Source organism: Neomonachus schauinslandi, chromosome 8 (assembly GCF_002201575.2).
Source record: "Neomonachus schauinslandi chromosome 8, ASM220157v2, whole genome shotgun sequence".
NCBI lineage: Eukaryota > Metazoa > Chordata > Mammalia > Carnivora > Phocidae > Neomonachus > Neomonachus schauinslandi.
This window is the reverse complement of record NC_058410.1, coordinates 25,776,019-25,803,833: the sequence shown is the minus strand read 5'-3', so window position 1 is coordinate 25,803,833 and position 27,815 is coordinate 25,776,019. Positions and strand designations below refer to the sequence as shown.

The 27,815-nt window shown below is 38.8% G+C and overlaps 1 protein-coding gene across 1 annotated transcript in view; it reads right to left on the bottom strand.

Annotated features, from left to right (window-relative positions):
* TXLNB (taxilin beta) overlaps positions 1-25,927 on the bottom strand; it is a 41,054-nt gene extending 15,127 nt beyond the window's left edge. The window contains exons 1-5 of the mRNA XM_021693457.1: positions 25,498-25,927; positions 17,283-17,374; positions 13,038-13,208; positions 5,127-5,321; positions 3,186-3,305 (exon numbers count right to left, since the gene is read on the bottom strand). Of these exons, the coding sequence (XP_021549132.1) occupies positions 3,186-3,305; positions 5,127-5,321; positions 13,038-13,208; positions 17,283-17,374; positions 25,498-25,927 (1,008 nt within the window). The remainder of the gene's footprint in view (positions 1-3,185; positions 3,306-5,126; positions 5,322-13,037; positions 13,209-17,282; positions 17,375-25,497) is intronic.
* Between the last annotated feature and the right edge of the window lie 1,888 nt (positions 25,928-27,815).

The window sequence follows — 27,815 nt, the reverse complement described above, 5'->3', positions numbered from 1 at the left end:
TGTTATTTTTGGGGCACCTGGGTGGCTCAGTCAGTTAAGTACCCGACTTTTGATTTTGGCTCAGATCATGATCTCAGGGTTGTGAGATGGAGCCCTGAGTTGGGCTCTGCACTCATCAGGGAGTCTGCTTCCTCTTTCTCCCTCTGCCCCTCCCTCTGCTTGTGCTCTCTCTCCCCAATAAATAAATAAACAAATAAATAAATAAATAAATAAATAAATAAAATCTTTATAAAAATAGTAAAATGTTATTTTAATTTAAGATGCATGTTTATTTATTGGCTTTGATAGAGGGCTGTGATCTTTGTTTTGGGCATGGGTCTTCTGATTGGAATTCAGAGGAGCTTTTTGTTATTTTGTTCTGTTTTTATAAAAATTATGTCCATAATGTGCCATGTAAGATTTATAATCCTTTTTTTTAACTTTTTTAAATAATAGTACTAGAACCTGCAGACCTAAAGATATTTGCGAAGAAGCTTGATTGGATAATTCTCTGGAGTTGTAGAGCTTTCTCCCAGTCTTTTACAGCTACTCCCATCTAACTTGACAATTGGTTTATGCTGTTTGCCTACATTTAGTCTTTCAAAGCATTAAGCATAGTTTTCATAGAAACAGCTCTTTCTTTTCACACTTACATTTCATCAGTTTCTGTGTCATTCTGGTGGTTTTCATAATACAAAAGCAAAGCTGATTCTTGGTCAGTGCCATCTTACTTAACTTGGGAAACCATGTATAGACACTCGAGTGGCTGTCTAGCCACAGGATTTAACAGGCTGTGGGCATCTTTAGTGTGTTTTCAGAGAGAATGGTGGACATCATGGATTAATCTGGCTAGTCAATTAGGTGGCCATCAGCTTAAGAAGTAATCAGCCTATCTTCAAGATAGGCTGATTTATATTTTCTTTTTCTTTGCTCCTGTTTTTAAAAATGTCCCCTTTTTGTAATCAGAACAAAAGACAATAAAGTCATCATTTAAAAAAACTTGGAGGCATCTTTTTTCGTATTCAAGTTTATCTTTTTCTCGTGGCTCAACCTCTCTATTTGTAAAGTGGGTTATGTCTGTTCCTCTATGCCTCCCAGCGAGCAGTGAAGGTTCATTGTTACAGGAGTGCAGTCAACCCATCCCATGGAGGGCTGAGGCAGCTGTGGAGTACAAGACCTGTGGGCTCCCCTCTGGCCATCTGAGCCCCTGCTCCACTGAGCAGGCTGAGGAGCCCAGTGGTGATGGGTGGTTCCCTGACCAAGTGGGAGGAAGGTGGCTGTCTGTTCTGCTTGGGATGAGGGAACCCTCCAGCTCTGACTTGATATTTCACCACTTTCAATAAGAAGCATCACAGCTGGAACCTGGGTAGGTGGCCGGCTTTGAAGGACTGAGGGGGCTACTTTTTTGGGCTCTGACTCAAATCTGCTGCTTTGCTAAACGAGGGTAGGAAAATAGGGCAGCACACTAGTTTCTTGCTAAGGCTGGGTCACCTCAAAACTGCCCCTCGTCTCTTTCAAATGAAGCTCTGCCTAGTTATTCTGTCATGTCTGATGTTATATATCAAAGGTACTGCTATCCTGAAGGGAGCATAGTTTGCTTAAGAGGATAATTGTGCCAACGGTGGAGTATCCGTTTTCTTGGATTCTGAATAATAATTAAATGCTTTATTTCTTATTTTGAGAGCTAGGTTGTAGATGGATTTAACAACTTAATCTTTTCTTTTTAAAAATATTTTATTTATTTATTTGAGTGAGAGTGAGAGCAAGAGAGATCACAGAGGGAGAGGGAGAAGCAGACTCTCTGCTGAGCAGGGAGTCTGATGCGGGACTCGATCCCAGGACCCTGGGATCATTCCCTGAATGGAAAGCAGACACTTGGCTGACTGAGCCACCCAGGCGCCCCAACTTAATCTTTTTTATTAAGAGCCCATGGACTTCTTATTTGAGATTATCCAATGTCCATCAGGTTATGTTCTCCAAAATTTGTCCTTTTGTTGTCATGTTTGGAAACCGAAGTTATGATTAAATTACTATTCTAACAAATTGAAATGATTCTAGTCTGATTTTAGGTAATTGCAGAGTTCATGATCAATTGTTAAATGGCCAAATTTGAATGATTGGTCCACTGATTGAGTTTTAAGTCTCTCCCCAGCAACAGACACACACTTTGACTCATGCCTCTGAAACCCACCTCTGAGTGTGATGTACAATCACAGAGCTTAGGCTTTGGAGACAGACACACTGGAGATGTGATGTGTTGGTAGTGGAGCCAACACATCTTGGTCACTAAGCCATGTGGGGACCTTAAACAAGTCACAGGTCTTCTATAAGCCTCAGTTCTCGCATACGGAGAATGGCCCTACAGCTGTTTTGGAATGTTTGGGGTTAATGAGATGTCATTAAGAGCCACCACTCAGTTTCTTAAAACCCAAACTCAGAAATCATCTCTGACTCTTCCCTTTCCTCACTGTCACCATCTTAAGTTCAGAGCACTGACTGTTGGTTTTGCCTGAAAAGGTAACTTCTATCCATGTCCAGCTCCCCTGGTCCACTGCCACATCCCCAACCCAAGCCACCATCATGCCTCCCCCAGACTGCTGCAGTAGCCTCCTTGTCCCTCTTCAGTTCATTTTCCACCCAGGAGCCAAATTCATCTGTTACAGATGCCAGGCAGATCATGTCACTTCCTTAGCTAAAACTACCAGGACTTTCTCAGTATCTTTAGGATAAAATCCAAACTACTTTCCAAGCCTACAAAGCTATGCAATTTGGCCCCTGGTCACCCCATCTACAGTAGCCCCCTCCTTCTGCCCCGTTTCAGTTCCTCCTTATTTCCCTAATAGCACTGATTATTATCTGAAATTTTCCTTCTTTGTTTGCTTGCTTATTGTCTGTCTTTTCTTAGTTAGATTCTAGTCTCTGTGCTGGGACATGGCCTTCTTGGTCTTGCTCACTGCTATCCCCCAGCACCTAGGATGCTGCTTAGCATAAGACAGGTGTTTGAAAAAGGTCTGTTGAATGGATGTGTGACTATTTTATGTCAAAAACCATGTAGGTATAGTGCCTTCTATGGGCTGGCCAATGTGGTTCTCTAGGGAAGCTCAGGATCCCTCCATCAGTTTAGTGTTCTGTGATTCTGATCAAAAGCAACTTTCTCGGAGGTTCTCTGAGCCCCAGGCAGACCAGACAAGCACACTGATAAGTACATATTCCTTCTCGCGTTTGTGTTGCTCCTCGGCTTCCTTCATCATTTCTTGGGCCTGTTCCAGTTTTGCATCTACCAGCTTCTGTTGCAGTTCTCTGTGTTTAAATATTTTGTCCAGATGCTAAGGGAAAAGAAATGGCACATATCAAGCTTGACTTATTATTGGTGCTGAGAAATGTAAGATAAAAAAGTAATATCAACACACATGTTCTCCAGGTTTTGAGATTTAAAGAGAAGGGCAGCGGGGAGAATAAATGCACTGGCATCACTTACGACTTTGTATAAAAGTCATAAATTGGTGAAGTCGCCTGCATTTGGCACTATACAAAGTAGTGGCTGCAAAAGGTAGAGGTGCCAGAGTTCAGTAATGTTAGCTCCAGAAGCTCCCAACTTTGTGGTCTAAACTTAGCAACTACCAGATATGATGCTACTTATTATGCTGGATGGCAGACTGATGTATATTGCAATGGCTACAGCACCATCACTCAGTATTTTGGCGATTTCTATGAGTCTAAAACTGCTTTTAATCATATTCATACTATTTATCATAGTGAAATTCTCTTCCACATTCTTGTCTCAAGGGTTGTGAGGCAGCTCTGGGGGACCAACCTGTGGCCCAGGGTCTGGGACTCAGGGGGGAACCCCCCCTACTTCAACTCTGTAGCTCTGGTGGGCAAGACAAAGGCCAAGGGTCACTGATGAATTGATATGCAAATGTGCTCCTGCCTCCTCTACATCTTTTGACCTTTCAACTAGCTTAGTGAAGAGAAGCTTTGAATTCTACTTCAGCGTAGAGAATTCCTTGGTCCTTAGGTGGCCCCATCGGCAAGAGGACCTATGGGATTCTAGCCTTGGGGCTTATCTAGAACCAATCTCAAGAATGTACAACTGGTCTACCAGGCCATTCTTATCTGGTCTCTCTCTGAAGAGTATGGACATTTTTTTTTTTTAAACTTCTTCCCTTTTGCTTTTGCCTGAACTTCCACTCTGGAGTAGGATTGATCTTGGTGACAAGATAAAATGATACCATGGCATTTTGGCTTACTGTGAGGGGTGTCTTGATTTACCTAACTGCTGCTTCTGTGTGCTATTGGCTCAGTTTTTCTCTTGATAAAATCTTAGCATGTTGCCAACAGAGCCACTCTGATTATGTTCTGTGACATTTAAGGCAGACATTTAAAATTTGGGTGGGATGGGGTAAATTATGATATATAAAAACCCTGAGAGGGCTTTTGGAGTCTTAAAAATATATTAAATATTAAGTTATAATTTTAGAATTATAAAAGATCCTCATAGTGTCCCTAATGTAAAATATTAAAAGCAAAACTCTTTTGGCTTTTGTGACTATGGGTAAGTGATTTAATCTCAGCCTCTGCTTCCCACCCATATAATGTGGATATGGTATTATCTAATGCATAAGATTGTTGAAACAATGAAATGACATATTGTATGTAAAGTACAGTACTCAGCACCTTTCCTGGCATAAACTCAGCACTGAATAAATAATACCATTAATATTATAATTATTATATTATTAATACTATTATTGGTTTGCGGGGCATATAGAACACAGATGGTTCATTTAGTTGACATGATGATTCTTAAGAGGGAGTCTATGAGATATTTCCTAGCTCTGTAGAAAGTGTTTTTAAAAAGCTGAGAAATACTATTTTCAAGGATAACTGTGCTCACGGCCTACTACTTCCTATTTATTGCCTTTGCTTTGCAATGATTCCAGTTTCAAAGAAATCCCATATGGCTTTCAGCCAGGTCTTTTGCAATACCACCTGTTTTTATTTTGGCTAGTAAAAGAAATCCAATCCTAAATATTAATCAATTGAGAGGGCTGGCCATAACTTTCTTATTAACCAAGTCCCCCACCTTCACAGCCCAGATTTGGATCTATATATAGTGCCCCTAAGTTGTTTGATGTGGTTCTCACCTCCTCTCTAAGCTCATACTGATCAATGATGCTTTTCAGTTTCTCTGCAAGCTCTGTATTCTCCTGACACAGCTTCATATTTCGCTCACTCTGCTGTTCAATCTGGGCCTGGATATCCGTCAGAGTGGTCTGGAAATGACTTGTGATATCCTTCCTTTTCTCTTCTTCCTCTCGTGCCCGCTGAAGGGTTTCCTCCTGTGTATAAAAAGCAAAGTCTCTTGTTAGGCTGGTTTATGTGCAACTCAGGGTTAGGTCAATGAAAGGAGATCAGTATGCAGGGTTAAGTAGGATTTTTTTTTTTTCTCAGTTCTCTGGAGCTAACCTTGCTCAGCCCCAAAATAAATGTATGAGCAAAAGTTTCAGTTGTAAATACACAGTTACTCAGAGCAGGTGCAATGAAGGCCTTGAAATTGATAGTTGGTGATGAATAGGCTTGTTTTAAAGATGACGGGTCGTCTCCCGCTGAGTGCATACACTACCACTTTCTAACAAACACACAGTAACAGGGTTTTGATCTCTTGGCTGTGGCCTGGAAAAAATGCCACTCAGCTTTACTGATGGATGAGACAGATCCTGTGTTTCCTTGGTTTGGTACAGAAAGAAGAATAATAGATCTTATATTCCTCTATTAAAAAAAAAAAAACTATGGCATGTTAACCACGTAATTGTATTACCCAAGTTTAGTAAATATAAGTGATCACAATATAAACTTTTTCTTAGTAAGAAGAACTTTCATCAACAAGCTTGAAAAGGAAACGGAGATAGCTATAGATCAATGATAGCAATTCAAGAATGTAAAAAGAAATCTTAGAAAATTTGCTGTATATTTTATTTCTGAAAGAACAATCAGCCCACATGTCACACAGGGTAATTGAAATGTTCAATATAAAGTTTGAATCTGAAAGCAATTTTAAGTTCCAAATTTTCTTTAACTCTGAAATGAAACATCTAATTTCTCCCTCTTCCACTTTGTTAATATTCAAGAATTGGAAATTAACTTTTATATCATTTCTGTTCTCTTTTCTCCTAAATCAAAACATTCTCTTCATTGCTAACTACCAACAATGTGCCCAAATTTCCCCCATATCTATATTGAGAATTATTTGCTTTGTGATGATTCCTCTCATTCATTTAGAATCAAAGGGTTTAATCTTGCTATATCATACCAAAGATAGAGACACTGCTGAAAAATGATATAGACATTTTAGGATGCCTTTCAGTTCTGATTAATTATTATTATGAAAGCTTGCTTCATGCTTGGCAAGTAAAATTATACTTCATTTAGTTGCCTCCTGTGATCAAATTATGTAACAGGATTTTTAAAAAGAAATAATGATTTAAATAGAAGTAATTGTGCAAATCCTTATTATGATAGTAGAATAATGTGATCAAAATAAAAGCTGATGCTAAGAATTATGCTCTGAAAATACATTAATTTATCATTAGGTATCCTCTTTCCTCTACAATATTAACATATTCTCCTACTCCAATAAAACTCCTGCTATCTGAATCATAATTAAGTCATAAAACCATTTCTTAGGGGTATTGTAGGAAATAGCGACACTTCCTAATCTGAAGACATTAACTGAGATGTTATTTCCCTGATCTTTGTATGCTAACACTCACTTTATATATATTTCACTAAGCATGATTATAACCATCTGCTAAGAGTCACTGAATATACATATGATAGTGATTGTCTCCTTGCTGCTTCAGCTTAGCTTAGAAGTCAACAGGTTCCTAGCTGTAGAACTATGGACCATGATCTGAATGCCATTTGCATTTATAACTATTCCATCCATGAATGAATGAGTAAATGAAAGAACCATCCCAGGATAGTCAGCAGGTTTGAACTTGTCACTGGCAACTGGCTACAGAAAGAAGGTGTAGGTGTCAGGATGGTTTAAACACAGGTCAAACCATCATAGTGCCGAATCCTGGCCCACAAAGTAGCATTTTGCACTTCACAGTACGCTGTTTCTCAATGAGAGAAAAAGACATCTAGCAAAGTCTTATAACATTTGATTCTATTGGTAAAGAATTTGGAATCATTTGGATGATGTCAGAAAAAAATTTCCTTATCAAGCACATTATTCAAAATGGAAATTAATAATGCAAATAAGATTGAATGGCAAAGTCTGAAATAACTAAGAAAATGGGCTGTGCAAGCAGCACTGTGCATCTTAGAACTGGTGCTGTGCCTGGCCCACGATTCATAAATATTCAGTAAATGTTTATTCAGTGAATCAATAAATTATTAATTTACATACAGACATGAGTAACATGGACTAGGTGAGTCTTATAGTCCTTTCCATGTTAAAATTCTGTGATATTCTGATAACAAATCTTACTTATTCATTTACTAAAATCATATTCCCTGAAACACTTACCCATCTCTTACTGGCAAGTTCTTTTTCAGTATAGTTTGAAGTTCACATTTATTGCTTCAAATATATGAGTATTTTGTTGAAATAAACCCATGTCTCAGACCTTCACTGGTCTTTTTCTAAATTATCCTAAATTGTGAGCTTTTGTGGGGTTTTTTTTTTTGACTCACTGAAGAATCAATTTTAATAAAGAATAGTAATAGTTAAGTTTTTTTTTTGGTGGAAGAGCCTGGCACTCATTCTTTTTCTATATCTTCCCAAGCTCCTAGCACATGGATTTTAGATGCAGATATACTTAGGTTGTTTTACTAATACCACTCATACCACTTTGACCCTTCTACCGATAATAAGTATAAGGTGTGGACAAAATGTAAGAAACAACTACTTAAAAACACTGGAGAGGGGGCACCTGGGTGGCTCAGTCGTTAAGCGTCTGCCTTCAGCTCAGGTCATGATCCTGGGGTCCTGAGATCGAGCCCCGCATCGGGCTCCCTGCTCAGCGGGAAGCCTGCTTCTCCCTCTCCCACTCCCCCTGCTTGTGCTCTCTCTCTGTCAAATAAATAAATAAAATCTTTAAAAAACAACAACAACAACAACACTGGAGAACTGGAGATAGAATCAAGCAAATTCTAGAGGGAAGTTGACACCTGTAAAAAGGGAATGGTATACTGTAAGTTTCTCTCTCTCTCTCTCTCTCTTTTTTTCTAGCTTTTAGCTTGAATGAAGACTGAAATTATCAGCTGCATGGGTTGGGTAAAACTCTCATAGAAAACCTACCTACCATTTTTCTGGTGTGAAGAATGAAGGGTTCTGGGCAGCTATAGCTCCTGGAAGATGAGGGGAGATTCCCAAAAAAGAGAGAGAGAGAAAGAGCCCTAAATTCTGTGGATAAATTCTGCCCAAATCTTTGGCTGACCCTGAACCACACAAGTGCAGGGCAGGCTCAAAGCAGCCTAACGGAGAAAAAAGAAATGAACTGAGTTTGAGCTGCTGCCCAAGAGAGGGGATTTGCAATTTGACTCTAATCAAGTTAAATGCCTTCTTAAAAAGAATGATAAAAACAACATTCTCAAGGAGTATAGTAGAATCCATATGCTCCACAACACAACAGCTGCAAAATCCAGGATACAGTCTACAGTGACTTGATGTATGAAGAATTAAGAAAATGTGACCCATTCTCATAAGGAAAGATAATCAGAGGAGGCCTATTCCATATTGACCCAGATGTGGAATTAGCAAATGAGAATTTAAAATAGGTATTATAAGTATGCTTAATGATTATAAAGGAAAGTATTATCTTAATGAATGAAAAGATAGAAAATCTCAAGAGAGGAAAAAAAATCTATAAGAAAGAACCAAATGGAAATTCTGGAGTTAAAGTAACAAAATATGAAATTTACAGATCACTGGGTGGACTTAGAGCAGAATGGAGATGACAGAGAAAAGAATCAGTGAATGTGAAGCTAAACCAATATAAATGATCTAATCTGAAGATAGAAGAAAAAAGATTGGTGAAGAACATATGAGAGACCGAAGGACCTATGGGACAATAGCAAAAGGTCTAACAGGGGTGTCTGGGTGGCTCAGTCGGTTAAGTCCCCAGGGTCCTGGGATCAAGCCCTGAGCTTAGGGCTCCCTGCTAAGTGGGGAGTCTGCTTCTCCCTCCGCCCCTCCCCCCTGCTTGTTCTCTCTCTGAATAAATAAATGAATAAATAAAATCTTAAGAAAAAAAGGCCTAACACACATGAAGTTAGAATCTTAGAAGGAAAGGAGAGAGAATGAGACATAAAAAATACTTGAAGAAAAATGGTTGAAACTTTACCAAAATTGGTGAAAGACATAAATTACAGATACAAGAAACTCAGCCAATCCCAAATAGGATAAGTATGAAGAAAACTGCAACTAAATATAAAGAAGTCAAAATTCTGAAAACCAAAGATCAATAGAAAAACCTTGAAAGTAGCCAGAGTTAAATGGCATATTGCATACTGGGGGACAACAATTCAAATTATTGTTGATTTTCATCAGAAATTGTGGAGGTTAGGTTACAGAATGCAGAACCTATAAAAGGCTGAGAGAGAGAAAGAAAAAAATAACCCTTGCCAACCCAGAATTTTATATCCAATGACTATAGCCTTCAAAAATAAAAGCAAAATAAAGACATTTTAATGATTAAAAAAAAAGAAATAAGAGAATTAATTGCCAGCAGACTAGTATAAGAAATACTAAAGGGAGTTCTTCAAGCTGAAGGGAATGACACCAGACAGAAAGTTGAAGGTTCAGGAGGAATAAAAAGTGTCAGAAATGGTAAATATCTGGGTAAATAAAGAAGACAGTTTTTGCCTTTAATTTTTAAAGAAATGTATAGGATCATTTAAAGTAAAAATTATAACATTGCCTCATGGGCTTTATAAATGTATGTAAATGTAATACATATAACAATTATAGTTTGAAGGGAGGGGTCAGTAAATGGACCTATTTAGGTTGCAATGTTTCTACATGTAATACATAGAACAATTATAGTTTGAAGGGAGGGGTCAGTAAATGGACCTATTTAGGTTGCAATGTTTCTACACATTACATAAAGTGAGACGGTATTAACTCCAGGTAGACTGGAAAGTTAAGAATGTTTAAGTAATCACAGCGCAACCACTGAAAATATAAAGAAGTATAACCAAGAGATAAATTAGAATGGAATTTTTAAAATATTCAAATAATCCAAAGGAAAGTGGGAAAAGAACAGAGGATCAGAAAACAGAGATGGCAAATAGTGAATAAATAATAAAATAGTAGAAGCATATCCAACCACACTGATAATTACACTGTATGTTAATGGACTAGTATTCTAACAGATAGATATCATAAGAATGAAAATAAGTAAGGTCTAACTATATACTGTCTACAAGAGGCTCACTTTAAATATAAAGGCCCAGGTTTGGAGATAAGGATGGAAAGAGACATGCCATGCAAACAATAAGAATAAGAAAACTGGAGGGGCTTTATTCATATCAGATAATGTAGACATCAAGTAAAGATTATTACCAAAGGACATTTCATAGTGATAACACAATTTATCAAGGAGACATAACAATCACGAATGTGTATACCTGTCAAATTAATACTTCAAAATACACAAAGCAAACATCTACATAATTAAAAGAAGTAGCCCGTTCCCCAATTATACTAGATTTTAAATTATACTAGGAGATTTCCTCAACAATTGACAGAACAACTGGACAAAAATTCAGTAAAAACCTAAATGATCTAGGGCTAATTGTTGCTTATGCAAAATTATACCTAACGTTTGAAGAACACACCTTCTTTCCAAGTGTGTATAGCATGTTTGTCAAGATAGACCATGTATGATGGGCTATAAAAATTAAGCAACACTTCTAAATAATCCATGGGTTAAAGAAAACTGAGGAGGAACCTGGAAAAATGTTTTGAATTTGAAGCCTGATTTTGATAATATATGCATGACCTTGGACAACTGATTTGGATTGCTGAGTCTCAGTTTATTCAGCAATAAAATGGAGCTATTAACCCTTGCAAGGTTGTTGTGAAGATTAAATAACATGTTATTTAGCGCATTTAGCACAAGTCCTGGCACAATAATGATACTTAACTTCATTGTCCATAACTGGAGGCCGTTAGTGAGGCTGTGTGGCTGTACTGATAGGGTCTCCTGCCACTTCCATCATTCTGTCTTTGGATGCTATCCAAAGAGCACAAGCTACATCATCCCATTCTTTATTTTATTTATTTCTTTATTTATTTTGGGGGGGGGCAGGGGGAGAGAGAGAATCTTTTTTTTATTTTTTTATTTATTTTTATTTTTTAAATTTTTTGTTTTTTTAAAGATTTTATTTATTTGCGAGAGAGACAATGAGAGACAGAGAGCATGAGAGGGAGGAGGGTCAGAGGGAGAAGCAGACTCCCCGCTGAGCAGGGAGCCCGATGCGGGACTCGATCCCGGGACTCCAGGATCATGACCTGAGCCGAAGGCAGTCGCCCAACCAACTGAGCCACCCAGGCGCCCCAAGAGAGAGAATCTTAAGTAGGCTTCATGCCCAGCCTGCAGCCCCACACAGGGCTGGATCTCATGACCCTGAGATCACTACCTGAGCCAAAATTCGGAATTAACTGACTGAGCCACCCAGGTGTTCCATCCCATTCTTTAAACATCTTTGTTGATAATCTTTCCACTATATCGGATTTAGTTTTTATCTCCTTACAATATATCACTACTTATGGAAACACACAGTGCTGTTTACTTGAGTATGTATGTCGAGTTGAGAATACTGCTCCCATCCCCAGGCCCCCATTTTTTTTTTTTTTTAAAGATTTTATTTATTTATTTGACAGAGAGAGACACAGCGAGAGAGGGAACACAAGCAGGGGGAGTGGGAGAGGGAGAAGCAGGCTCCCCGCAGAGCAGGGAGCCCGATGCGGAACTCGATCCCAGGACCCCGGGATCATGACCTGAGCCGAAGGCAGTCGCCTAACCAACTGAGCCACCCAGGCGCCCCCCCAGGCCCCCATTTAACCGGCATTTCTGATTGTCGCTAGTGCAATGATGGAAGACATGCCAGAAGCCCTTCTCCTACAACTTGTGATCTGAGAGTTATAGTTCATCCCGCTGGCCTTCCATTTCCCAGATATCTGAAACCAGTCCGGAATATGAAGAGCCATGATTCTCTTCCAGCTTTCTTCCCAAGTCTGTTGTGCAAACTCAGCAGTGATCTTAATCTCTCTGCTTCTTAAAGGATCTCCTTTTAAACATATGTAATAATAACTATCTCACAGAAATATTGGTGTCTAATTAATTATTGTTTGTCAAAAGCTTTAAGATCTTCAGCTGGAAAGGGGATTGTGGATGCCTGCAGTATTCTCTTTGAGAGCCTGCATCTTGCTTCATTGAATGGAGCTAGTGTCTGTGTGTAATCAAATTAGGCATACTGCTATAGGCTTATGCTGTAATTAATGAAACCCATGCAGACTGAATGGAGTGATCAGTCTATTATTTTTAGATTGAATGATTAAGTCTGAAGAGCTTCAGTGTTTTTTCAAGCAGCTTCTTTTTCGGCTGACTATTGACATTTTGGTTCTCAATCTTGCTGTTAGCTTTGTGTCCATTTTTCTCGTGTCCTGCAGATTTCATTATAATACAAAAACTGTTGAATTTTTACAAATTCGTATTTTAAAGAGTAGAACTGAATCTTATCTTGAAAAAGAAAACAAACTCAAGGTAATAAAAAAGCAAGGGGGATGGCACATGTTTTATTGGGAGCCTGCTCTGTGTCAGGTACCACGGAGCACTCTACATATATGACCTCATTTAATTTCTCCCTGGCCACATGGTGAAGTTGGTGTAATCCCCATTTTAGGGATGAGGAAACAGGCTTGGGGAATTAAAATAATTTACTGGAGGTCAGAAACTCACGCTCTTTCCATGAGTGGCAGAAGCCTGTGTCTATGCAGCATGCCAGAAAGTGTGTTATTCAGAGTGGTGGTGATAACATACCTTCAGTGTCTTGTTGTGTCTCTGCAACTCTCGGCATAGACTCTCCAGTTTGCTTCGAGCAAGGATAGCTCTGCTGTGTTCACTTTGTAACTGGTCCTTTTCTTTTTGGATTTGTACCTGTTTCTTTTGTAAGAGCTTTAACTTCTTTTGCTCAGTGCGATGTTCGTCCAGCTAGACACGAGAGGTGCAAACATAAAAGAAAATGGCAGGAATTGCTTTTGAGTTGCTAGAAAAGCAGCAAAAGAGGAAATACCTAAAGATCACTCTGTGGTTGTTGGAATCATTTTTTGCTATTGTCACCGCCCCTCTGCAATCAAATAAACTTCACAAATAGGACTTTGCGATACTTGTAGATATGGCTTTTAGAGCATATCATTTATAGGTTTTTCCTTATCATTATAATGATCCTGTCTTACTCTGATCTTCTTTTTGGTAGTCTAGAAATCATTTTCTTTCTCTTGAATCTCTCTAGTGATACTGGTCAATAGAGAAGAGCATGTCTTGGAATCTGGAGGCTGTCAGAATTCATGATAATGCCTTGCATTGGTGCAAGGGTCAACGGTGTGTCTGCTTGGTGTATATTTTGTGTTCATAATTCTTTCTCAAAACAATCTTATAGCAACTATTCTTTTAAAATTAGGAAAGCATAAAACAACCTCCTGGTAAATGGAGGATGAAGTCTGTAGTTTGTGAAACAGGGAGAGAAGAGAGAAAGGACCTCTCGACTACCTACCATTGGTGATTTTCCACCAGAGTTTCAGAGGTAGCTGCTGCACAATTCAGCAGCGTGAATGGCAAGTATCCGTAACATGCCCTGCCCTCCGACCACCCCCAGCCTCCATGCTTATGGCCAATAAATCATTAAGAGAGAGTATATTTGGATTTTGAATGATCTATTATCTTTTTCTGAAATTTAGATATTGTTATTATTGTTATTGCCATTATGATTTAGACTTTATCTTTTGAAGATTAAATCATATGTCAGGGTTTCTCAACCTTAGCACTTAGAATATTGGACCACATAATTTCTTGCTGTGGGGGGCTATCTTGGGCATCATAGGCTGTTTAGCCGACCTACTGGATGTAGGTCCCTGACCTACTGGATGCCAGGATCACCTCCCACAATCGTAACATCCATAATATCTCCAGACATACATCGACTATTGGCCCTGATGAGGGAGCATTGCCCCATGTGGATCTACCTGAGTGCCAGGAGGAAGATACTCTACATGTGTTTCATAAGTTGGAAGTTATCAACGATGTAATGTTCTAGTTTTACTGCAAAGTCATATACATTTCACATTTAGCTAGGTCTATCTTGCTTTGCTCTAAATAAAAGCCCTTAACTTTCTGACAATCTTTTTAAGAGCATGGCTAATTGTATTCAAATACTTCAGGCTTGTGAATACATATATGGTTTCTTAACCATATATGCTAGAGTGGCAGTTTGATTCACAGCTTTGAATTTGATGATTTATTCTATGGTAATACTTACACGTCAGACACCTTCTATATTAATGTCCAAATCAGTGAGCAATGAAATGGGTTTTAGTCCCCAGGTAAAAGATTGAAATTATTCATAATTTTTCCTTTCTGAAAAGGAAATGTAATGGGTTTTTAGCCAATTTTCTCCTATTCATTTTTTATAGAATGATCTTTTGGGTTTTAAAGTTTATTATAGGACATGATATAAATGCCAAAGTATAGTAAGTAAGGCTTGAGTTGAGTAGGCTCTCTGGAAAGATAACCTCTGTCGGGTGACTCCTGACTGGGAGGGTGAGTAGGTGGAGGGATTTCCTAGGGTGAACAGCTGTGGCCCAGGAAGAAAATCTCAGACAGACGGGAGAAGTGATGCTTTTCTGGTTTGCTGCTGTGGGCTGCAGCACCCCACATGGCTTTCCGGACGAGGCTGGAATGCTGCCTAGTCCAGCCAAGTATGGAGCATGGCACTAGAAACGAAACATGAATGGCTTTGGTAGAAGGAGGTAAATCGAAGGGATAACAATGTGGAAAATACCGAAGAGAACAAGGATGGACATGTCAGTGAGAATGGGGGCCTTACTTTTGGGAAAAATATTTTTGAAACCTACTTATTTTATGGCATTGAAATTGCTCATGGACGGTTAATAGCTGATGTTAAGCAAGCTACGATAAAAACAAGTTGATACACTGATACTCGCTTTATAAATTTCTACCATTCTTTTAGAAAGTGCTATGACCATTTAAAAAAAAACCCTAAACAAACAAAAGGCATTCATACTGTTTGATTCAGTAATCCCAATCTTGGATTGGGATCATAGATCATAAAATGAAGGAGAAGGAACAGATCTAATGCATGACGATGTTCAGTACAGCAGTATTTGGTAAAGCAAACAGTGGACGGAATCTAATGTCCCCATATTAGAGACCCAGGAGATAATGGCCACTTCCTGGAAAATGACATAACTATTACAAAATATAATTATAAAGACTCTGAACTACATGGGCAAATGTCTGTCGTATGAGCCAACAGAACCGGATACCAAATTATATATGTACCTTATGGAAGTAATTGTTATAAAAAGTATCTCTGCATATATAGCAGAATGAATGGGAGTGAAGACGGATAAATCAAAGTTTGTGTTTTAGGTTATGGGATTAGAGATGTGTTTGCTTGTGTCTGCAGCATTTCTCATATCATTGTGATGTGGGGTTTATGTGATTAAAAAACAATTAAAAAGTATTGGCAGAGTTAAACAACCAGCCAGTGACTCAGGGTTTCAGAGTCCCTCCGGGTCTATTGCAGGACAGTTCAGCCCAAGAAGATGTGGCAATGTGACAGGAAGAAAGGGACGAACGGGGACCACAGGATGAGAGTTAGAGAGAAAAAGAAAGAAAACAAGTCCCTTGTTAAACTCCATCAGTAGGGAGAAGATGAGGGGTTTGTGCATCTGAAGCTCGTTCAGTTTTGGAGGCCCTCTTTTAAAAACAAAACCCACAAAAACCCCCAAAATTAAGAAAAGAGAATTGCGTCCAGGGCCTCAGAGGGGCCCATGCCAGTGAGAGGCTCTGAATGAAACTTCGTTAGCGGCAACGTAAATCTGCCTTCAACCCGCCGCCTGGAGGAAGCGTTTTGCTGTGTGAACTTAGTGTCATACTCCTGTCAGTGCTTGTCCAAAAGAAATAAGTGAGTGAAAACATATTTTTTAAAGAAAGCAAGCAGAGGGACGCCTGGGTGGCTTAGTCTGCCTTCGGCTCAGGTCATGATCCCAGGGTCCTGGGATCGAGTCCTGCATCCAGCTCCCTGCTCAGCCTGCTTCTCCCTCTGTATGCCGCTTCCCCTGCTTGTGTTTCTCTCTCTGACAAATAAATAAATAAAATCTGAAAAAAAAAAAAAAAAGGAAGAAGATGGGAAGGAGAAGCACGTTGGCTAGCCTCACATCAGAGGGTGTCACATCCCAGCAGCGGGTTGCACACCCCAGGGAGTAGTGGCCCAGACCTCAGATGGCACTCCTGTAGCAGAGAGGCTGGCCTCACTGAACCCTCCTCTTTTTCCCAGCTGACCCATTGTGGGAGTACTGGCGGGGAGGCAGTGCCCTTCACAGATTCTCTGATGTCTCTTGAGTGGCTTCCCTGCCTCCCACTGGCCTTATCCAGAGGGATCCTGCCTGGCGAGGACCTAGAACTAGGCACAAAGCAATCCACATCAAACACCACCACAGTGGGGGGTGGGGAGAAGAATGTAGATCAAAGAGAACAAAGGAATAGTTGAATGAATGAATGAATGAATGAATGAACAAATAGAGTTTTCAAGACCAAATGAGAAGGTGTCACAGGCTGAGGGTAGGATAAACTCATCCAACTGCCTTCCTGAGGGGGCCCCTCAAAACACCTAGGCATAAGAACTGAATGAAAGTTTGCCTTTAGGTCGAGTATATTTCTGTTTTATTACAAACCTAAAAAGAACTTTAAAATATCCACAATTTTAAATGATCTCTAATTCTCTCTTCCATTCCCCAAATTACACATATAACTGAAGGCAGAATAGACTCCAACTCTATCCTCTTTCTTTGTTGTGCTGTTTTTCCTCAGTTTTTCTGTTTCTTTTTCCTTTAAAAAAATTCTGCTTTTATGGATTCTCGCTTTGGCTTGTGTGAAGTAACCAGCTATGGTCTCTAATGAGGTACATGAAAAACGAATGGCCTTTTCTCAGCTCTAACCAGAGCCTGAATCTTTCGGACACAAAAAGCTAATCAGAGATCTTACCAATTCAGCATACTTCTTGAATAAAAAATCAAGTTTTTCTTCAGGTGTTTGCAACTTGTTCAGATTTTGCATTAGCAGGTTGGCTTCTTTTCCTTAAAAAAAAAACAAAAACAAAAACCATAAAGACATTTAGAAAAATGTTTTAAATCTTTTGAAAATAGTCAAAAGAATAAAAAATGCTGACTTTATATATCACCCCTTCCCCACATTGATTAATTTAAAAGAAAAGAAGCAGAGCAGCCAATCAAAACTTCTGACGCCCACCAAACTGCCAACATTGACGCATGCGGTTCTAGAATTCCAGCCCAAAGCACAGAAATTTGACAGTTTAGTTTGCCATTTTTGGGTTTTGGTTTTGTTCTTTTAGTACCTTTTTTCTCTTTTTGGGGGGAACCAACTGTCTTGTTTCTGTGCATGAATGCATTCCATGAAGTTTGGGTGGGAATGTTCTGCTCATATTTCCTACCTAGCAGAGAATAAAATCAACATAGAAGGAAAACCAAGCCAAGACACAGAGGGCCTTCCCCAGAGGCCTTTTTGTATCTCTGTGACAATGGGTTCAGCCTTCCTGGCCCTTCCTTCTTCCCACCCAGGCCTTAATCTTTGTTGGCAGTCTCCTTTTCTGACCTCACTTGGAGTTTATGCTACATTTTAAGACTCATCTGTTCATGATTATTTGATAGTGAATCTCAGATTCTTCTCTTTCCTCATTGTTCTTCCTTTTGTCTTCTTCAGCTCAGCCTCCCCGTTTGCCTTTTTGTGGGCCTGGAAATCTTGTTTTCAAGTAGCCATTGGGCTGAGTGTTGGTGGGGACGAGAGGGACCCTGGGGCCTGCGTGTACCACTGATGATATCTTTTCAAAGAGTCTGATCAAGGTGGAACAGAGTGACAGCCACTCTGTCTAATTAGAATAGGAAGGTCAAGCCAACACAGTAGAGGCCACGTTTCCTGATGTAAATCTATGTAAGAATATTAACAATTTTGACAACCTTTCCCCAAGAACAGGCATTTCCTTTTTGCCAGAATATTTGCTTTTATCCTGGGGAGGCAGATAAGTCACGGAATTAGGCTTACCATATGAAATATACGACACGGGACATGCTTATACTAAAAAAATTTTTGCATTGTTTACTGCAGTTCAAATTCCCCTTGGCATCCTGTATTTTTATTTGCTAAATCTGGTAACTCCAATGCCATCAAAGAATTTTAGGTCTAGAAGGACTTTAAAGAGCATCCAGACAACTGGTTAATTTTATAGATTAAAAATCTAAGGCCCAGTGAAGGCCAAAGTTACATAATTCGTACTGGCAGAGCCAAGGCTTGGATCCAAGGTTTGTCTACTTGCTCTAAATCACTTCATTCCCATGTGCAATTTGGATGCCAGGAAACCCAGAGAAGTAAAAGGAAACTTTTTCTTAAAAAACATGACCTCATTCCTAACAGCTGGTTTTGTCCATCTCTGCCCAGTGAGTCAGTTCAGATTAGAGACACGGCCTACGACGGGGAGAAGGTGGGTGTGGGAAGTGCCCGCCAGCTCTCCAATTATGGCCTGTGGCTTATCGTGCTGCCCCACCTCTCCTGTGCCTGTGCTCAGAGCTATTTCTCGAGCAACAGGGAAAGATGTGACATCCCTTCACCCTTGTCTTCAGTCTGGGAAAGGGTCCCACATGGGACTCGGACTGTTGTCCCGAGTGAGTGTCGTCTATTAGAAGAAAGAGATCGTTGTGGATCAGATTTGGCCCAGGACCCAGATCATGTTTGGTCCACGGCAAGTTCTCAGTAAATGTCAATAATAGTGGAACAAAGCAAAGCCAACCTGTGCCCACTAGTAGCATGTAAATTAAATGAACACTGTCCTGAAGACAACTCTGTGATTGACTGGAGGACAGACAGGTCTTACTCTCACCTGTGCCTCTGGGTATATGCTCAGGATACCTCTCGGTAGGGGTATGGTCACATAAAACCATTATGTGTCTCATTGGGGGGAGATAGAAACATTTGGGTGAGTCCAATGGGTCTCTTTTTCTCTCCACATGAAGTACCTTCTTTCTTTTTTATTTTCTTTAACTGTGAGAAGAGGGTTTCATTTTGTTCTGTTTTGTTTGGGGCACACTCACTGAGGTATCTTTCTGCTCTCATACCCCGTTATTTTGTGTAGAAGGTCAACATTCAGAAGCATCAATTTATCCTTCAAAAATGATTTTGCCCTTCAACAACAACAACACAAAAACCCAGGAAATTGGAGATAAGCATGTACAGAATGAATAAATTTGTGACATCAGGGAGCTTAATTTTTAAACTTCCATTGGTTTGCTGGACTAGAATGCTGTGTGGGATTATGGAGGAGAAGAGGAATAGACAGAGATTGCTCATCTTCTAATAAAGGCTGTAATTACAGTTCTACAGAAATGGGTTCATTTGGTGATAGTGTCAGACAGGAGAGACAAACTGACTTTTTTTAGGGACATTTTATTGGGAGGGAATGACCTGCCTTTTCCCCAATGTGTCATTCCAAAGCAGTGTGATTGTGAGATTAGTCATAAAGAAAGCAAGGCAGACCTGAAGTCCCCATTGAAGCTGGAGAAGGCACATGAAGGGCATATGGCCATCCCTCCACAAAATAGTCAGTTAGTAGTAAGTCTACAAGGAGGTAGGACCACCTGAGCAACAAGAACAGCCATGTCACACATGGCTATGGCCAATGGCACAGTTGTAGACTGAAGGAGTATTGTAATACAAAGGAATGATTTTTACATCAAAGAAATTAAAACATTTAAATTGAGATAATGAAATCAGCTATATAAATGAGGACTGGGATTTTTCTTAAACTTTTAGCATAGTGATAACTGTTTATACTAAGTTTATGCAGATTTGATGAGTGTCTAAAACCTGGCTTTTTCTCTTCCAAAATTATCTTCTAGAAATTTGGGGCTAAAATTTGGTCTTGGACACACCAGTGTGCCTCTCTTTCCCCTTCCTGATTTCCATGTGTTATGGCAGAAGCTTAAAGCTGGAAAAGATCGTGAATGTTCTGTTTCAAATGTTAGACCCAGATTCATATTTCAATGTTAATTTTGTTTTCTGACACAATTTAAAAATAGTGACTATGATACAAATAATTCCTGCGTATCTATAGGTATCTTTTGAGAGAAATAAGATTTGTGTATGTTGATAAAAAGGACAGTGTAGTTAAATTCACACTGGACTAAGGATAAGGACTAGACCCTGGGTTCTAGAACAGACTGTGTCCCTGACTAATTGAGTTGACTTTTTTATAGAGTCTTCAACTCTCTGGGCCTAAATTTCCCTGTCTATAAAATTATTAAGTTGACTAAATGGGTTCTGAGTTTAGCATTTAGGATTTGTTGATTCCATGACTGGAATAATTTTAACCATTTTTAGCTTGATTTAGACAACAACAAAACTAACAATGTTTGGATGGTATCTTTGTCTTCCCAATATGTTTTGGGGAAAAAAAACCAACAGACTTTTAAAATTTATGAAGATTCTCTTATCCCTCATTGTCACCTCTCATAGTCTGGTTTTTGTTTGTTTTGCTTGGTTTTAATGGCTTATCAGTTTTGAAAATACTGCCTACTCTGTATTGTTTTTATTTGACCAACATTTTATATCTTCTGTGTTTTAGTCACCTTGGTATATGTACTTGGAACTTTGGCCTCTCACTCAGTTGGGGAGAGGACCTGGACTTCTTATTAGGTCAGTTGATGATATGTTTGAACTATTAGCAATTTCTTGGCTATAACTATAAAGAAAACTTTCTTAAAAGGAAAAAAAAAAAACCTTCAAGAGTCTAATGATGAGGAGATTATTCCAGAGAAAACAAAATAAAGCAAAACCTTAGTGAAAAAGAAAAATACCAGGAAGAACGGTAGGAAATGAATACATCTATTCTTAATTCTGATCAGAAGAGAGTGCTAATCATTTTGCTCAAGTTATAGTTTTCTCTCCCATTTGACCTATTTTTAAACCTCTCTCTCTGTTTAGGACATGGCCTAAAATCTAGCTTCCCTGTGACTCTACTCATGAACCTTGCAGTCTCTGTTGATTCCTCTTTTCCCTGAATTCTTCTGGTCTCCTACCATCTCTTCCAAAAATTTAGCGTTTGTATCCAGGCAACAGTTTATCCCCCTTTCACAGTGAAACTAGCAATCAAGCTAAAATGGAGAAACAAATCATCTGGGAAAGTGCCCATTCTAAGGAAGAGTAAGTAAATGGCTTTCTAAAGACATTTCAGAATCCACTGTCCTAGTCAAGGTCCTCTGAAGGTACAACTGAAAGGCACCTGTAACTAAAGACAAACCATTAACTGAGCTATGGTAAATGCTCCTTAACCAATATACCAGTTAGTTTGTATGTCTCTTCAATCCTGCAATATTAGTGACTTCAGTCCTGCCCCCTTGCTTTCTTTATGACTAATCTCACAATCGCATCAACTAGTTGAGTAACCTTTTTTGTAGACTCTTAAACTCTCTAAGCTTCAATTTCCCTGTCTATAAAATTAGTGGGCTGACTAGATGTATTCTGAACTCAGACTGGACCTGTGGATCAGCTTTGTTTTCCTCCCAGGCTTATGCTTCAAACCTCTGATTTCCTACTCAATCAGTTATCAACCTGAATGTCAGAATGTATATTATATTTTATCATTGTTCTGTGCTTATTACTATGGGGTGCTCGTGCAGCCCACGTACTGCTGGCAGAGAAGTGATTAATAAGACATTTGTGAGTCTGGAGGATGGAGTGGGGGAGGTAAGGGGGTTACTGTAGATGTTGACAGGATGTGTCAGGGTGCTGTCTATTGGGGAATCTGTTTTTGTTTCTTTCAATTCAGATGCCAAGGGGAAAGTGACTCTATCAACTAAAGAGATTTAAAAATGTTCCTCCAACTGCTCTGGTATATAGTGTGTCGATTGTGGGAGGATATGCAGTCTCTAAAGGAAAAACAAGTCCTGGGTACTTGAGTTGTGGAGACATTTCCCAAATAATCAAAGGTGTTCTATGAAAGAAGGGTGTCTTTGGTCCAGTAAGTCCAGGAAATGTTGTAAACTATGCCTGTCTCTGCTGCAGATTTTCATTGTATATATTAAAGGTCAGAGAATTCTGGCAGCAAGGGAACTTTAACTTTGTCTGAAATCTCAAATATCCCAAAGTATATACTGTGGAAAATTTTGGGTTAGAGAGCCAGAACATTTCAGCATCTCAAAAATACCAATAAAGCAGATATTATCTGATAAACATGCAATAATGAAAGACTTGTCTTTGATCAAATACCTAAGCAAAATCTAAGGATATATTTTCAGGTACTGGTCAAATGATTTACTAAAATTCTATAAAAGGTCCAAATAGATTCTAAAGAAGACCACAGCCAGCACTTCACTTTTTCTTCAAAAGGATGGAGGAAGAACTTTCTGAAACAACAAAATCATTGCTTCCACAATCTATCTGTATCAGAACCACCCTTGGTACTTTGGCTCCACTCCAATCCTCCCAATTCTGAATTTCTGTACTCAGCAACAGCATTTTTCATAAATTCTGTATTTGATTCTAATGTACAGTTAAGTGCTAAAGCTATTTGCAGACAGCTGCAAGTACTGTCTTGTTGAAGCTGAAATCATGTTTAAAATGGTGGTTGCATATTTAGATTAGCCTAAAAATGTTTAAGTCCCATAATGTAGCTGAAACATTATAGTGCTTAGAAGAATATGCTGATGGTGTTTGGAGGAATGGCATGGAAGGGTCAGCATTCACATACATGTAGTTAGGGTGGATACTAGTGGGCACCCAGCTTCACAGTCATTGGTTCTGATCAAACATTCAGTTGAAATCTGGTAACTTGGAGATAGTGGCAGAAGTAGAGTTGTGGAATGTTTTCTTTCTCTACAATTATTTTGATTATTTGGTAATTAGATGATTACTATAGATTTTGAAATAACTCATGGAAGACAGAGAAGAAACCATAATTGGTCATCTTTAATTTTACCCCTAATTTTTTCATGTCCCAATACAACACATACACATTCCTCTGTATAAATAGTTGTAGAGTGATAAAGCAAAAGAACTTTCTGGGTTAGGAACACTTGAAATCATAAACCTCCATGCTGTGATTATGTACTGTCTTATGGGAAGTTTAACAATGACTAATACAAAGGGACATTTCTGAGATGTCTTGGATAGATAAGGAAAAACAGCTTTTGAACACAGAGCAACTTTATTCTCTTTCCCAAAGATCCAAAACACTTGAGTGATTCCAGAGTTGCACTTTGCAACTTGGTAGATATATTTAAAGTATTATTTGGGTTATTTTATTCTTTATGTTGGGTGAATCATGTGTCCTATTTAAATGTGTCTTCTAGCCCTTCTTGAAAGCATTGCCCACAATGGGTTTTAAGTACCATAGTGATATCCCATGCCATCAGAGACGTATTTTGGGATTTATAGATAGCTTGTTATTGGAATCTGAACACAGTTCTGACTCCAGTGCCCATGATCTTTCACTTTGCCACACTATCTTACAGAAATGAATAAGACATTATAGCTGTCCCTGATAGATTCTCCACCTCCCTTGGGAGGCAGGTGTATAAACAAATGATTGATGCAGAAAATTTGTTGGAGAGGTAAGGAAGGTGATGCTAACTCTAGCTGGGCCTGTCTGGGAATGTACCATATAGGAAGGGGTATTTGTACTGAGTGTCACAGTGAAATTCACCAAGGAAGACAGGCAGAGGGGCTCTCCTATGTACAGTAACATGCTTTCACTAGTAGCTAAAAAATTAACTCTCTCATCCTTCTTTAACAGCCATTTTTGGTGTAGAATCCCTCATGGTCTCCTAACAATTTTCCCATGCCTATTCTTAGCACTTATCCTATATAACAGTTAGATTACATATCTGTTTTTCTCTCCATATTTAGAGCTACTTAACCAAAGGGCCTTACTGACTTATTTATCTTTATGTACCTAGCACAGTACCTCATAAAGTTGAGGCATTAATAAATATTTGCTGAATCAATAAACTAATGAGAGTAAAATTATTTTGTGCAATTTTTGACATTCTATAATTGATACATTTTTAAAGTTTTGTGAAATAAAAAATATTTTATGTAGTAATAGAACATACTACTCAGTGATCTAATTGACAATCATTTTATATACAAACCATCTCTAGGGGCACCTGCGTGGCTCAGTCGTTAAGCGTCTGCCTTTGGCTCAGGTCCTGATCCCTCTTCTTCTTCTCCCTCTCCCACTCTCCCACTCTCCTTGCTTATGTTTCCTCTCTCTGTCTCTTTGTCAAATAAATAAAATCTTAAAAAAAAACCCCATCTCTATATTTATATTTTGCTTAAATCCAGATTCCACTAGCTTTGCTTTAAGTAATTTTCCTTTCATTCCCTTGTTCATTCGTCCTTATAACAAATATTTATTGAGCACCTAGCAGGTGTCATCCACTATCTTAGACACTAGGCATCCAGTGATGTCTGAAAACACACACAGTCCCTGTTCTTGATCTGAAAGAGCTAAAAGAAGACATGCATTAACCAAATAATCACAAAAAGTAAATGTACAGTCTCAAAAGCTGCTAAATGCAAAGAAGGAAAGATACACGGTACAACAGAAACAGAAAACAAGAAGACCTTATCTAGGGTTGGGCTAAGAAAATGCCATTTGAATTGTAAGCTAAATGTTAAGTGCCCAAAGGGCTGAACTTTAAGGATTTCTAGGTAGAGAAAATAGGATGTATGTGGGCTTTGTGGGGGATGGAGTATGCTATGTTCAAAAAACGGAGAGAGAAGATCAGAATGATGAGCAATTAGGCAGTAGTAGTAGTGGTGGTGATAGGGGTAAGGGGTTCAGGAAGGAGATATTGTGGGGTAGAGTGATAGGAGGTAAAGCTAGAGAGACTGGTGTGGGTTAGACCATTAGGGCCTGAAAGACCATGTTAAGAATTTTAGTCTTTGTCCTAAGAGCAGTGGGAAACCATTGGGGAGACAGGGTAAGTGAGTAACATGTTGAAAAGTTCACTTTCTCTCTTTTGAGGGGAAGTGGCTAAACAGAAGTATAGCAAGGAAAGTGTAGGGAGACCCTGAAGGAAGCTATTACAGTAATCCAAAAATGAGATGTGGCTTTTAGTAAAGGTTGGAGGAAGTGCCCCTTTTTAGGAATCATCAAAGAAAAGTCATGCATTAGAACATAACTACTTGCCTAATCCTTTTAGGATTTTCTTTTCCAACTTTTGCTCTTTATTGCTGACAGGCTCTTTGGCTGTGGTTGGCTCTCCAGAAGCCATGGGTTCTCCCTCTGTCTCTTCAGTGGCCTCATCACAGTCCCTATCCCCATTGTCGGGTGGTTCTATGTTCTCAGGCTGCTCCTTTGTCTTGGTGGGACCCTCTTTTTCAGTAGCAGACCCATAGGTATTAATTATGTCTTCTAATTGTCGATTCAACTCCTCAGAGATATCATGAGCTCCCTGTTCAGACTGCACACCTGTCTTCCCCTCTGGTGCTTGAAGTGGGGTTGAGGAATCCTTATCATCTTGCTTCTCCAAGCCATTTTGATTGGGTAATGATGAACTTTCCCCTGGAGGTGTTGACTGGGGTTCTCCTGAGAGCTGTACAGAGTGATTCGTCTCCATACTGGGAGTAGTATCTAGTGGTAAGCATAGTCAAATTTTATATAGTTAACCCAGTTATATGTAAAATGTAAGGATATCCCCAAAAGGGCACCTACTAATTACAGTTTCTAACATAGAATGAATGTATTTTCACAAACCATTGATATTTCAATTAATTAGGTAGAAACAGAGGAAAGCCATTTTTCCAAAGCGAGTCATAATATTAGCGTATTTTTGGTTTTGGTCTTTAAATTCCAGTAGAAATTCCTATGATTGACATTAATGGAGTAATTCAAGATATTGTTTTTCATGTTATATTTGTCATATTGCTTAAGCCAACTTGTGTTACCATTCTCTTACATTATTCTGTGTAGATTTATGGTCATTGGAAGTACATAGATGTCTATATTTAAAATGTTTAAAGTGCTGTTATTTTTTTTCTAAGTGAAAACATTTAATACGAGAGCAACTGCACTTAATAAAATCACTCAACAACAGCAGTCCTAAACTCTATTCTAATTCATAAGTGAAGATTTGATAAATATGAGTACATTGATATAAATGAATTATTATACTACATACAGGAAATACTTTCTTGCTTTTCAGGTATTTTCCTTTTCTCAGATGAGCAACACATAATTATCCATCAGCAAGATACATTTTCTGAGTTTCAAACTAGCTTCATTTTTGGAATAAAACGGAGAATGGAGGAAGGTACAAATTAACCAACAAACTAGTTTGGAACCATGGTGATGGTCATAAAAATAATTTCTTGAATTTCAATAATACTTTTTTGTTCCAATATAAAAACTGACTTTCTTTTAGGGAAAAAAAAAAAAACAGATTACAACCCTTTTTTTCTCAGTCCAGAAGCTCTAGGATAACTTTGTAATTTTTAAGAAATAGTAATGTTTAATGAATAGGAAGGGAATGAACTTGGGAAATAATCCACATATAATATGGCCTCTTTGGAAATAGGGGCTGAAGTACAAGCTCAGTCAAAGAATACCAGGATTTCTGGCTATCTCCATTTCTTGGGTTGCAATAGAGTTGACTTAGGCTTTTAAGCGATGGTGCATTTTATTTGTCAATGGTATCCAATGGCTAGAAGCGATGGTGCATTTTATTTGTCAATGGTATCTAATGGCAATGCTGCTAATTAACAGCATAAAAATATGACGGGGTTCTCATAATGCACACATTTTGCTGTTGTGGTGGCCCAAGAGGAAAAACAAAAACATACTGTTCCATGCACTGCACAGCTTCTTTCTCTTGTTCTCATGGCAGGGGATGTCAAGTGCTTGGACCACAGTAAGAACGGAAAATTCAGCCTACAGCCAGTGCTGCCCACTGATAGCCCTCATCAAGTACTCGTTCAGTTCGAAGGAGGTACTTTTTTTCTCTTACCCACTTTAACGCACCGACTTTATTATCAAATGATGCAGTAAACAGCCTTATTGTTTTCATCACTGGCATTTCTTTATCCTGACCCCTACTTGTTGGGCACACTCATCTATATATAACTTACGCCTCCCCTAAACTCTGAGAAAGATACATGGCACCTGCTGTCCAGCCAGAAGCTATTTTAAGCTCTTCTAAAAGGAGCCATGACATTTCGCACTTCTTCAAAAATCAAGGGAAGAGAATCCTTTTAAAATCAGAACTAAAAGCAGTAAACATGTACTGGCTTAAATACATATGTGGGTTTTAAAGTGTTAGGGATCCTTCTGAGGGAGGAATAAAATCTAAAGTTAAACCCCAAATTCAAAGCAATGAATTTAAAACTGACTTTTCACAGGAGTTTTAGTATGCTTAGTCTAAACACAAAAGTTGGGTTGTATTTGATTTATTCTTCATTCCTCAGAGGCCACAGCCATTGATGTTTTTACTATTAATTCCACGGATATCC